At 41.0% G+C, this 11615-nt stretch overlaps 1 protein-coding gene across 3 annotated transcripts in view; it reads right to left on the bottom strand.

Moving 5' to 3' along the window:
• Positions 1-10109, bottom strand: part of OPHN1 (oligophrenin 1) — a 2670560-nt gene extending 2660451 nt beyond the window's left edge. For 2 of the 3 annotated variants that reach the window (XM_044057104.1, XM_044057105.1), the window contains exon 1: positions 9840-10107. In XM_044057104.1, coding sequence (XP_043913039.1) covers positions 9840-9993 — 154 coding nt within the window. In that variant the 5' untranslated portion in view covers positions 9994-10107. Of the gene's footprint in view, positions 1-9839 lie in introns of all 3 variants that reach the window. The other variant, XM_044057106.1, reaches the window with a different exon arrangement.
• Between the last annotated feature and the right edge of the window lie 1506 nt (positions 10110-11615).

Genomic DNA, 11615 nt, shown 5'->3' with positions numbered 1-11615 from the left:
AGTCAGTGCAAGGAGGATTGGGGGGAGGGGTTTAAGTTGGAGTGTGGCAAGGGCATTCCCATTTGGAAGAAAGATGACAGAGTAGCTGAGATTTAAAATTTCTATGGTTAGGTAGGCTGCGTAGGTGTGTGGGGACAGAGTTCCACTGTTTAGCTAAGGAGTGGGACAGCAGTAGATGGCCAGGAGGTCATGCAGGTTTGTGGAACTGAAGGAGATTTTGTTTTTTGGCTCTGAGTGAGCGGCTGAGAATGTAAGGTTTTAAGGAAGTAGCAAGAGCTGGGTAGTTGGCAGGTTTAAAGATAAGCTTGTGGGCAATGGTGAGTTGTAGGTAGTTGGGTAGCTCAAGCCAGTTGAGGGTGAGGAGGAAGTGGCAGTGGTGGGATGAGTTTTTTGAATTGGTTGCAAATTTGGAGATCTTATGGTACCAGGATTCAAGTCTGGACCGAAGCCTAAGATGGAGATTGGTGAAAAGAGAGGCACCATACATAAGGGAGGGGAGTAGGAAGGTGGATGCAAGAGTCTGACGGGTAGAGGGGCCTAGAAAGCGGTTGTGCCTGTAGAGGAGACACAACTTTTGGTGGATTTTCTTGATTATGGAGCGGATATGGGTGTCATATTTTAGTTCTTCATCAATAATGATGCCAAGAAGTTTGGTGCTGGGAACACTTTCAAGGAGGGTGTTGTTTTGGCTCTGTATGGTGAATGTGGATTTGTCAATGGAGTTTGAAAAAAATATTACTTTGGTTTTATTTGCATTTAGTGCCAGATGGTTAGACTGCATACAAGTTTCTGTTTTGGTGAAGGCTAGTTGGATTTTTGCTAGGAGCTCGGATGGGGAGAAAGCTGAGCAGATGATTGTTGAGTCATCTGCATACTGGATGATAGAGGAGTCTGGGATGGATTGGTGAAAGTTGTTAATGAATAGGTTGAAGAGAAGAGGGCCAAGAACAGAACTTTCTGGGACACCTGTGGGTGTGGGAAGGAAGGGGGAGGTTGCAGTTTTCCACTGGACAGCTTGTTGGCGGTTGGACAAGTAGATGGAAAACCAGACGATGGTGGTGGGAGAGAGGTGTAGGGTGGAGAGTTGGGATACAAATAGGGTGTGTGAGATGGTGTCAAAGGCCTTTGACAGATCTAAGAATAGTGTGGAAATGAACTTGCCTGAGTCACATTCGAGGCTTATGGTTTCAAGAAAGGAAAGAAGGGCAGTCAAGTTGCTGTGGCCAGGACGGAAGCCATGTTGGGTAGGGGGAGGAGATTGTTTAGTTTAGGCATTCCACGAGTTGTGCTTGTATTGTTTTCTCTAACATTTTAGAAAGCGGGGAAATGATGGCAATAGGCCTGAAGTTGGTGGTATCAGTATTTTTGCCACCTTTGTGGAGGGGGATGGTGTAAGCACGGCACCAGATAGAAGAGACGTATGATTCTTGTATGGATCTATTTATAAGAATAGAGATGGGATAGGCAATGCTGTCTGCAGATTGTATGAGGAAGGTAGGTGGAAGGTTGTTGGGTGCATTGCAACAGGGTTTGAGATTGAGGAGACGTCTTTTTATAGTGCTTGTGGGGATGGACTTGAGGCAGAAGGATGTGGAGGAAGCTTGATGAATGGGGTGATTGTTAGGGCAGGAGGGATGGTGGTGGGAGGAGGAGGGGGTGGGAAGAAGGCTGACAGTTTAGCTATGCAGTCTATGAAGAAAGAGTTGAACTGGCTGGCTGTTTCGAGGTTGAGATCTGGGCAGGGGTTTTCTTTGTTGCCGGGATACAGCATGGATGAGATGCAGTCCCAGAATTTTTGGGGATTTGTTGAGTTTAAGGACTGGAGTTTGGAAAAGTAGGCTTTGCAGTCTTTAATTATTAGTTTTGTTGCCGCATTTCGTAGTTGCTTATACTCTAGGAAGGTATTAGAGTTTTTATGTTTTTGATACTGTTTACATTTTTTGTCCCTTTGGTGCAAGGCAAATTTATTATCTTTTGATAACCATGGGCAGGGATTGGATTTGATGCATTTGGTTCAAGGGGGGGGCTTGCTGATTGAGAAGGGTTAGGAATGAGTGGTTAAAGTATGAAACGGTATCATCTAGAGGAAGGGTTTTTAGGGGGGACCAGTCAGTATGATTTAAGCATTCGGAGAAAGTTAGAGGGTTGAAAAATACAGGTTGTGGGTTTGGCTGTAGTGGTGTTGTTTATGCAGTGGAGATGGGAGATGGTCGGTGATCGCTGAGAGGATCAGGTAATGTTCCGGCTTTGGTGATAAGGTTTGGGTGAGTTGTTAGGATCCAGTCAATGATGGTACCACAGGTACCATCTTTATTTGGTCTGGTTGGAGATTGTATTAGTTGGGAGAAGTTGTACAGGTTGATTGTGTGGGACAGGCTTCAGAGTTAATAGTATTTCAGCTGATGTTGGTATCACTGAGTATATGGGTTTCATTTTTTATACTGGAGGAGAACCAGGACAGGACATTTTCAAGAGTTATTGATATAATCATCACGAAACTTTGTCAGCCACAGACCATTAGTTTTTGCTTGTACTTTGGAGAAATACATTCCAAACAGTAGAGGTCCCACGAGAGATCCCTGTGACACCACTGGATACAGGTCTGCTGTTGGAGGCGGATTCTCCTATTCTGACTATATGGGTTCTACCAGTGAGCCATTTAGCGACTCATCTAACGATATAAGGGTTGATACCTAGCTGGGTGAGTTTGTCTATGATGCCTGAGTGGAGGAAAAGTGTCAAATGCCTTGGCTAAGTATAGGTAGGCTGTATGCATAGATTTCCACTCATCCAGGGCCTTGGTGACTGTCGCGAAGAAGTCCACCAAGTTTAACAAGGCATGATCTCCCTTTCACAAATCCAAACTGAGTAGGGTCAAGTGTTTGGAGATTACCTATACCTTTGTTGATAATGTCCATGATGATTTACTCCATGGCCTTGCAGATAAGACTAATCAGGTTAATAGGTCTATAGTTCCCAGGGTCAGTGGACGCACCACCTTTGTGCAAGGGAATAACAGTGGCTATTTTCCATTCAGCTGGGATGAAGCCAGTGCTTAGACTATGATTGAAAAGAGTACCCAACGGTGGTTCTAATTCTTGTTGGAGCCCATGAAGATGCAGCCCGGGATGTTATCAGGTCCCACAGATACTGTGTTTTTGGTCTTAGAGAGAACATTTACGACCTGCTCTTTAAAGATACGAGGTAGGGGACAGGTGGTAGGGATGTCATGCAGTACGTGTGGTGGGGACAGAAAAGTGAAATTTTCACAGAACCTGTCGGCCAACAGGTTAGCTATGCCCACAGGCTTAGTTTATGTGGTATCATTAACTACCAGTTTGGCAAAAATCTGGGCCTTTTCTTTTAGGTTACAGAAGTAACTAAGGAATGCCTTATGGTTGTCTTTAGTTGAGGAAGCTAATTAGGATTCATAGATTGCTTTGGAGGACTTCACAAGAAGTCTTACTCACTTGTTTAAGCTGAGGAGGGAGTGTTTTCAGTTTATGGCTTACTCCCCCTTACTCTTAGATAATAACCTATTCCTCTTATTGTAAAGCCTGTTAATGGCAATCATCCGCCAGATAGGTTTGCTCTTCCTTGAGAAGAAGATTGTTTTGGTCCTGTCAGGTACGGCCAAGTCAATCCAGTTATACAAGCGTTTGTATAAAACCATGGTGTATAACTTGGCATAGTTGCCAGTTCTATCTGAGGGGGAAGGTGCAGTGAAGCTATTTATACCAACACGTAGGAAGTTATAATATGCTTTGGAATAGTTTTCTAGTTTAGCTGCCGGGGGGGGGACTTCAAATGACACTGATCCGTGGTCAGATCTCACCAAGGAAGACTTCACAGTGGGGGTGCTACAGTGGTTCCCCATATTGGTAAGCACCAGACCCAGGATATTTGCACCCCCTGTGGGAGTGTCAACCAGCTGTCCAGGGCATTAGAGTTAATGAAGTCAAGGAAACTTTGGGCAAGGGAGTTTGAGCACAAGTAATTAACCTAGTCAATGGAAGAGTAGTTAAAGTCACCCAAAACCATGGTGTTTGACTGTATCCCGATAGACTCAAGTAGATCCAAATAGGCAGACTGGGTGTCCTGATTCATGGAGGAGGATCCAGTAGCTGGCAATGACGTGAACAGGTGTCATACCAACAGTTAATTGTACCTGAAGTATCTCCAGGGACTCATACTGTACCTTCCTGGAGGTGTATTTATCTTTAATGAATATTGATACACCACCTTCTTTAGTTTTCATGCTCTCAGTTTGTGGTCTGAATGTGTGGAAGGTGGTATAAACTAGTATAGCTGGGGTGCTCTCCACGGCCTTGACCCAGGAGGTCTCCGTGACTGCACAAATGTCTGCACCTTCCAAGGTGAGGACTGCTTCCAGTGAGTGCACCTCTATCCAAAGATCACAACAGTTACCTTATAAAAAAAAACAGTGAGGCAAGTCCAGGAATCCGTGTTCAGGTCCTTAGATTTGCAAATGCTAATATATAATCTGGAGACCAGTGCTGCCATCTCAACATTCAAACATCACTATGTACCCCTTTACAAACATATGCACATGCCCAAACACACACAGAAACTCTCTGCAATAGACTTACCGCTCATATATGAGGTAATGATCACTTACTTAAACTGCCACTGAAGTTTGTGTCTTTCGACTTTTCCCGGTTAGGGGTCGCCACAGCGGAACTCCGGTCCGCTAATGATTGGCAGTTGATTTTTATGTACCGGCTTGCCAGGCCTGACACACAACCTTCAATGAAGGTACGCCCATTCACGCATGTCTCCACGCAGAAGAAGCTCTAGCTGAGAATTGAACCGGACAGCGTCTTACTGCGAGGCGAAAACACTACCGCAGCACCACCACTAAAATCCATGGTGGTCTTGGTTGAATGGTTCTTTCATAAGCAGTGTCTTTTTCATACAGACACACACACACACACACACACACACACACACACACACACACACACACACACACACACACACACACTAGAAGCTCTACACATTATCAACCTATCCTAATGTTCAAACCAACCATGCATATTATTATAACAACTGTATAGGAAATAAAACAACAAATACACGGAAGTCTGCCACCTCTTGATGGCAGTAATACAGGGTCGCACAACATACATGTGAGGTACATTGATGTGTAAAAACTGTGTCTTACTATTGGGCGTCTGTAATTTCAACACACCTATTATTATTCCTGTCCTCCATCTTCTTTAACCTCTCATTATACTACACACTTCTTGCATTCTCCATCTATGAGAGCTAAAACAAAGCCTGCACACTGGAACTACCGAACTCTCAGCTTGACCTCAGTTACAGATAAATCATTAAATCACTGCTGAAGGACAAAATGTTGACACATCAAGAAGGCAAGGAAATAATGCATCCGCATCAGTGACAGCGTAGCTTCTTTAAGAAATGCCAAAACAAATTCTAAGAGTTCTCTAACTAGTTAGGCAGTGAACCAGAAAACAACAGTAAATATTGCCTACTTCAATTACAACAGAGCACTTGACCCAGGACCAAACGAACAGTTTATGAACAAATTAAACAATCTTGAACTGTATCACTGGATGGTAGAATGGCTGAAACACTAACAAACAGACTTCTTAAATGAAAGGATAGTTCCCTGCAGAGTACCACAGGGTGCCATTTCTGGGGACAGCCTTTGACAAGGGTTCACTACAGGTGATGGAGTCTCAATCTTTCAAAAGCAATTGTCTCAAAGCTAGGGACTTGAGCATCTTGTAGCTCATCTAGACTGCTGTTTGTGCTCAAACTCAATCATGTTGGGAGGAAGCTGGAGAGGGGTTTTAGAACTAAGGAGAGGGATGGTGTTTAGAATTAGGCAGCGAAAGTGGGATCTGAAGGTTAGGTAGAAGAAAGAGTTTTAGGGTTAAGGAGAGATCAGAGAATTGAGGTTTAGAGAGGGGGGTAGGAGTAGGCTGGCTGTAGACCCCCTTTTCCAAATGTGTGCAAATGACAATGCAGAAGGTCTACAAGGGAATCTACCTTTGACTCAAAGATATGTAGAACGGCTGATGCACAAGAAGGTGTAAAATAGCTGGAAGAAAGAGACCTGGCAAGCCTAAGCAAATGGTTTGAAACAAGACAGATTAAATTCAATAAAAACAATGCATCTTGGAAAAATATCGCACAGAGAAAGTTCACATTTAGAAAGAGAACTGGGTGGAATCATAGCAGATAAAATAAAGGCAGGCAAGCAGTGCGACAAAATGACAGAAGTCAAATAGAGTACTGTCATGTGAAAGAAAAAGCATCACCAATAGAAAACAATAAGTTATTCCTCAATAAAAAAAGCCATGAAGATCCCTTCTGAAGTACTGCCTGCAGTTAGGTACAGATAACCTATTTTCTCAGAGACATACAAAAGACTGAGAAAGCACCACGAAAGAAAAGACAAGAAAATATTGCAAAAACTTCATTAGAACCCATGTAAAAATGATAAGGGTTTAATAAGAGGAAACAGGTGATAAAATTTTAAGTACTTTAAGAATATCCACAAAGTCCACATGAGCTGACTATTTAAAAATGGATAAAATTGAAAATAAAAGAACACAGTCTAGAAACATAAAAAGAGCAGGTCAAAGACGATAAAAAAAGTGTTTTTTTAAGTTGGCGGATAACTGAGAAAGTTTTTTTTCTCTGCATAGGAACCAAAAACAGTGAAAGAATTTAACAATGTATAAGACAGACACAACCTAAATGTTACCCTGTGTGGAAGAAAAGTTAATTAAGTCGTTGATGAATTAGGATCTGTGACCTAAGCAGAAAGTGAAGACACTGGTTGCTAGGTAAGCAATGCTATCTTCAGCTGCAGTTAAATTAAAATGTTTCTGCGTTTCAGTGATCACAGGCTAGACCTGAACCAGTACAACACCTACAGAAGGGAAATTCACTTAACTGGTGCTGTGCTTTCAAACTGATGTTTACACATTATATTGATTCCACTATAGCCATGTGAAACCGAGATATGTTACTTCCACAGTGCTTCCAGTCTTCATGAGTAATGTCACATGTGGAAACCATAACCACCTACCTCTTCCACCATTCATTAAAATGGCAATGCCAAGCAAGAGTACACTATTTTATCCTACTCCTATTCCCAGCACACAAATCTTGAACTTGCACATCTGCATTTATATCTTAAATCTCCTCTACAGATATAAAATGCCCAAACAGTTAAAAAACATTTAAAAAATAAATTAATGAAACCCCAGAAGTGGACTTGCTATACAAGTTCAACTTAACTGCATTACTGTCTGGGATCTATACTGACATACTCAAAATTACAGGCAATGCACAGAAGAAATCAAATGATTTTTTTACAGTATGGTCCATATTAGTTTGCACATCTCCCTGGATGACCCCACTATGGTAACTGGAAATTTCATTTCATCAACTGTAAAGTATACACAGGCATGCTCTTCAAATTTGTGTGCTCCACTTCATATAACTACTATATTTATACAGAAATAGGCAACTCATTAAAGCCAACAAAATGGATTCAGATGGCTCCAAGGACTTTGCAATCAACAGTTCTGACAGTCTCTTCTACTGTAAATTAAAATGCTCTCCACTGTCTACTACTTAAAATACTTTTTTGCAGTGTCAACACAACAATCATTAAGTTGAAAACATATGTCAATTATTGTGTGACATCACCAAACACATACTTCTTCCCCTGCATAAGACATATGGTTGTAAAAACAGTAAAATAAAACCAATGAGTACTATGTGCCTGTTTGTACAGCTCTGCACTTAAATCAGTCACACTAAGCTGCTTCTAACTTTGCAGATTCAGTTCCCTGGATTAAAATAACACTGTGAGAAGAGAATAAGACTGACAGCTAATATGAAAAATCCCTGAGAGGTTAACTAATCATACTCAAATTTACACAAAGTGAAATGCGTGGATCCAAAACTCTCAAACTGTAATTCAAACACTGTGAAGTGTTGCAGAAGAAGAAACATCATTCTGAACTTAAAGCTCCAATCAATCTCTGAACACAAAATGTCATAGTTTGACACGAAGCCAAATGATGCACGTACACCCTCTGGTGGTCTAACTGGTTATCCAAACACCAGATAACAATCCATAACACCAACAAATATGTATGCCATACTATCTACACATATACAACAGAGACAGGCACTGACAAAGACATACTCACGTGCACACCACCTTATAAAGTTAAAAAAGCCCCAGTTCTCCACCCTGCACTTTTTTAAGCAGTCAGCTAAAAGAATTATCTAAGACATTAAGGCCTATGAAAAAAAACTGAAGAATCACAAACTGTCAAGACAACTGTTAACACAATTTAAATAGAGGGTTATCACCTATCCCACTTTGTGAGGGACAGTCCCTCTTTGGGCAGTTGTGCCCTGCAAAAAAATTGTAAAAATGGCCAATGTCCTGAGATTTCTGGGCAAAATTATTTCCTATATTTTATGTAATAGTTTCATAAAACAGTTATTCTGTATCTGAAACACCTAAATGTTATCAGAAACAGAATAAGCAACTAAAATGCTACAAGAACAAGCTTTTATTTAAGCAAAAAGTGAAGTTCTGTCTTTTGTATTGGTCATGGGTATGTTTTGGCCTGCAAAATCTGATGTTTGTACCACAACTGTCCCATTTTGGGCATTTGAAAAGGTGGCAACCCTATTTAAAGAATGCCTACATTTGTTCATATGCCAAAGCTGTCCCCAAGACTGTAAAACACATGTAAGCATTTAATCAAAAACGTGTGTCAATAAAGTAAGAATGCAAATCATGTTTTGCAATACTTGTCAGTCGACCACGTAGTTCTGAACTTTTTGGGGAATCTACATTTCTCCCCTGGTCAATTTGATAAGATTTTGCCTTCCTACAACTCCATACAAATCAGCAATTCTATGAATAGTGCGTATACACCAAGGAGTTGTTTCGCAAACTGCTGCAGTTTAAAACACTTCCTTTTTAGGAAAGCCCTATATGGATGCTTGTAATAACAATTAAACAGGTGTGTTTACATTGCTATCTCTGTTAATAATAAAATAATGGCTTCACTGATCAACTTTTCTCCGAAAAGCCGCAATTGTTTTTTTTTTCTAAAATGTATCTTACAGAAAAAGACTGTAACAAATGAAAATATCAAACTGCTGAGGACTATAAGGTGGCTGAAATCTGTTTAATTACTAAATAAGCAGGAGAGTACTGTGGTGGGAATGAAACCAGGATAATTACAATTAACATTCCCTAGGTCAACTTTGGCTAGTAGAAAACTGTTTATCTGCCCTGCAGGTATGCAAGATGCGCAAAAACAAAATCAGTCTTTGTACCTAGCTACTATACAAGTGAAATCATTAATCATGGTACAAACACAGCTTCTGTTCTACATGTGAAATCTTGCCTAGAGAAACACAGCCTATTTCACATACACTCTAGGTAGAGTGGATGGTGCTGGTGTTAGTCTGCAAGGATGATCGTATCTGCTCGGGGCATCAAACAAGCACATTATTCTACAATTTCTTAACGCAAACAGTTTAGAACATACATTTTAACACTACTGTACCACTTTTTAGGCAAATCAGTCACTGTACAAACAGTGATACGTGCTAAATAAACAGTCGGACAGGAATTGTCAGCACTCCCACCTACAAAACCATGTATCTTTCAAACCATCTTATGATAAAGACACAGTCTTCACTGCACATTTATGTATACCGTAGCACAAGCAACAGTGAAAGGGACTTATCAACGATCCCGTATACTGAAAACTACATTCCTATTTCTTAGCGATACTCACTTTTGATAGCTGAGATGAGCGAATTCCCATCCCTAATGATATCCTTAATGAACTTATTTGTCCTGTCCAACTCCTGCTCATAACATTTCAGCCGATCCCTGAAATCGGGGCTATCATGATAGCAGTCACTGAATTCCAAAGGAGGATGGCCCATGGCGACTAAAACAGGGGCTTTGTTTACTGACTTCTGGGGTTAGTAAGGTACCAAATTCATGCTTCCCGTCAGGATTTCTGCTGCTTTCACTAATTGCGCGTGCGTAGTCTTTCGCATGCGCAGTATGCGGAGCAGGAGGAGGGTTGTGATTTTGCAAACTGGTGGCTCCAGCATTTTGCTGTCTAAGTTGCACCTTAAGCAAACAAAGATACAAATCTAATTATACTGAACAAATCAGGCTACGTACATTTTATTTTGTAGTTGGAACACCTGCTTTGCAAGGTGATCATAGCTGTAAATATTCTTCCTCCAAAATAAGGAACAAATGATAAAATATGGAACACCTTACTAATAACTTCAGATAAATGGTAGCATGCGCTAGTTTGTATAGAAAGTTATTTTGGTGAATTAATAATGTAACTCAGTATTATTTACAATGAAATTAGGTTTAAAAAGTCATTCCACTAAATGTGTGGCAGACCCTTCCAGTGAGGAACTGCAAAGAGCATCGACTTTTTAATTCTCAAAATTCCTTATAATGAAGTATTCCCGTACCTTGCCGGGACGGTGCGTTAAGCAAGGGATTACTATTATTAAGGGAGGAATTACTATTTACTGACCCTCACACAGCGCTTATCTGTTTCTCTGGTTTCTTTGTGGCCGGAGTATCTACTGAGCGGAGCTGGTGTGCGCCATATAAGCTTGGCACATATCTCACTCTCAACATATTAGTGCAATAACTCTGGACAGACTCTAGAATAAAGGGGGGGGTCCAAAACTAGACAGAGATTTTAAATATCGCTCTTAACAAACATAGAAGACTGCTATAATAATAAACAGGATGTGTTATCATGAATCCTGTTTATCATGAATTTTCTGAAGGATATGAAGTCTGAAACTCAAATATATGTCCTAACTTAGTGACTTTCATCATCAATAATTTGTCAGAAAACCACAAATTTTATGAGGACTAGACCAAAAATATGAGGCAAAAATCTGGACAGTTAAGAGATTCTCCACGGCCTCACAATACTTTCGGTAGGTGAGGCGTCGTTTCGCCAGATCCGTGACTGTACCTGAGTGGATACGTTCCAATGGACTAGTATCCTGTCCAAAATTAGTTCTCCATTTTAACCTCTTAAGTAGCGTGATATGATCCGGTCCCAGCGATCCTGAATAGGATAACGGCAATGATACATGAGTGAATGAACGAGTGGTATCACTGATATTGTCCGTTTTTCATACTCAGTAAACCTCCTGTAACCTACTCATTAAATGAATAAATTTAATTCTTGTTGCAAGGGTTACTGAGTATTTAAGCTTTTTCGGGAATCCATGCCTATCAACTGTGTCTCATTATGAAGATTGTCATCATTTTGAGTGTTAAAAGTTTAAGTTCCTAGCAGTTCCACATCAAAAGGGTTTATTGCAGTGTTTTAGAAAGAGGTTCCCTGGTTGGATTATTGGCTGTGGTGTGTTCCGTGCAGTGTGCATGCCCTCCCTGTGTTCGCGTGGGTTTCTTCCAGGTGCTCCGGTTTCCTCCCACATTCCAAAGGCTTGGAGTAGGACACTCTCAACTGACCACAGGTGTGAGTGCAAGTGTGTGGTGCGGAAGAACTACC

This window comes from Protopterus annectens, chromosome 15.part0 (assembly GCF_019279795.1).
Source record: "Protopterus annectens isolate FY-2018-M chromosome 15.part0, PAN1.0, whole genome shotgun sequence".
NCBI lineage: Eukaryota > Metazoa > Chordata > Ceratodontiformes > Protopteridae > Protopterus > Protopterus annectens.
The sequence above is the reverse complement of the archived record's forward strand: the minus strand, read 5'-3'. Positions and strand labels throughout refer to the sequence as shown.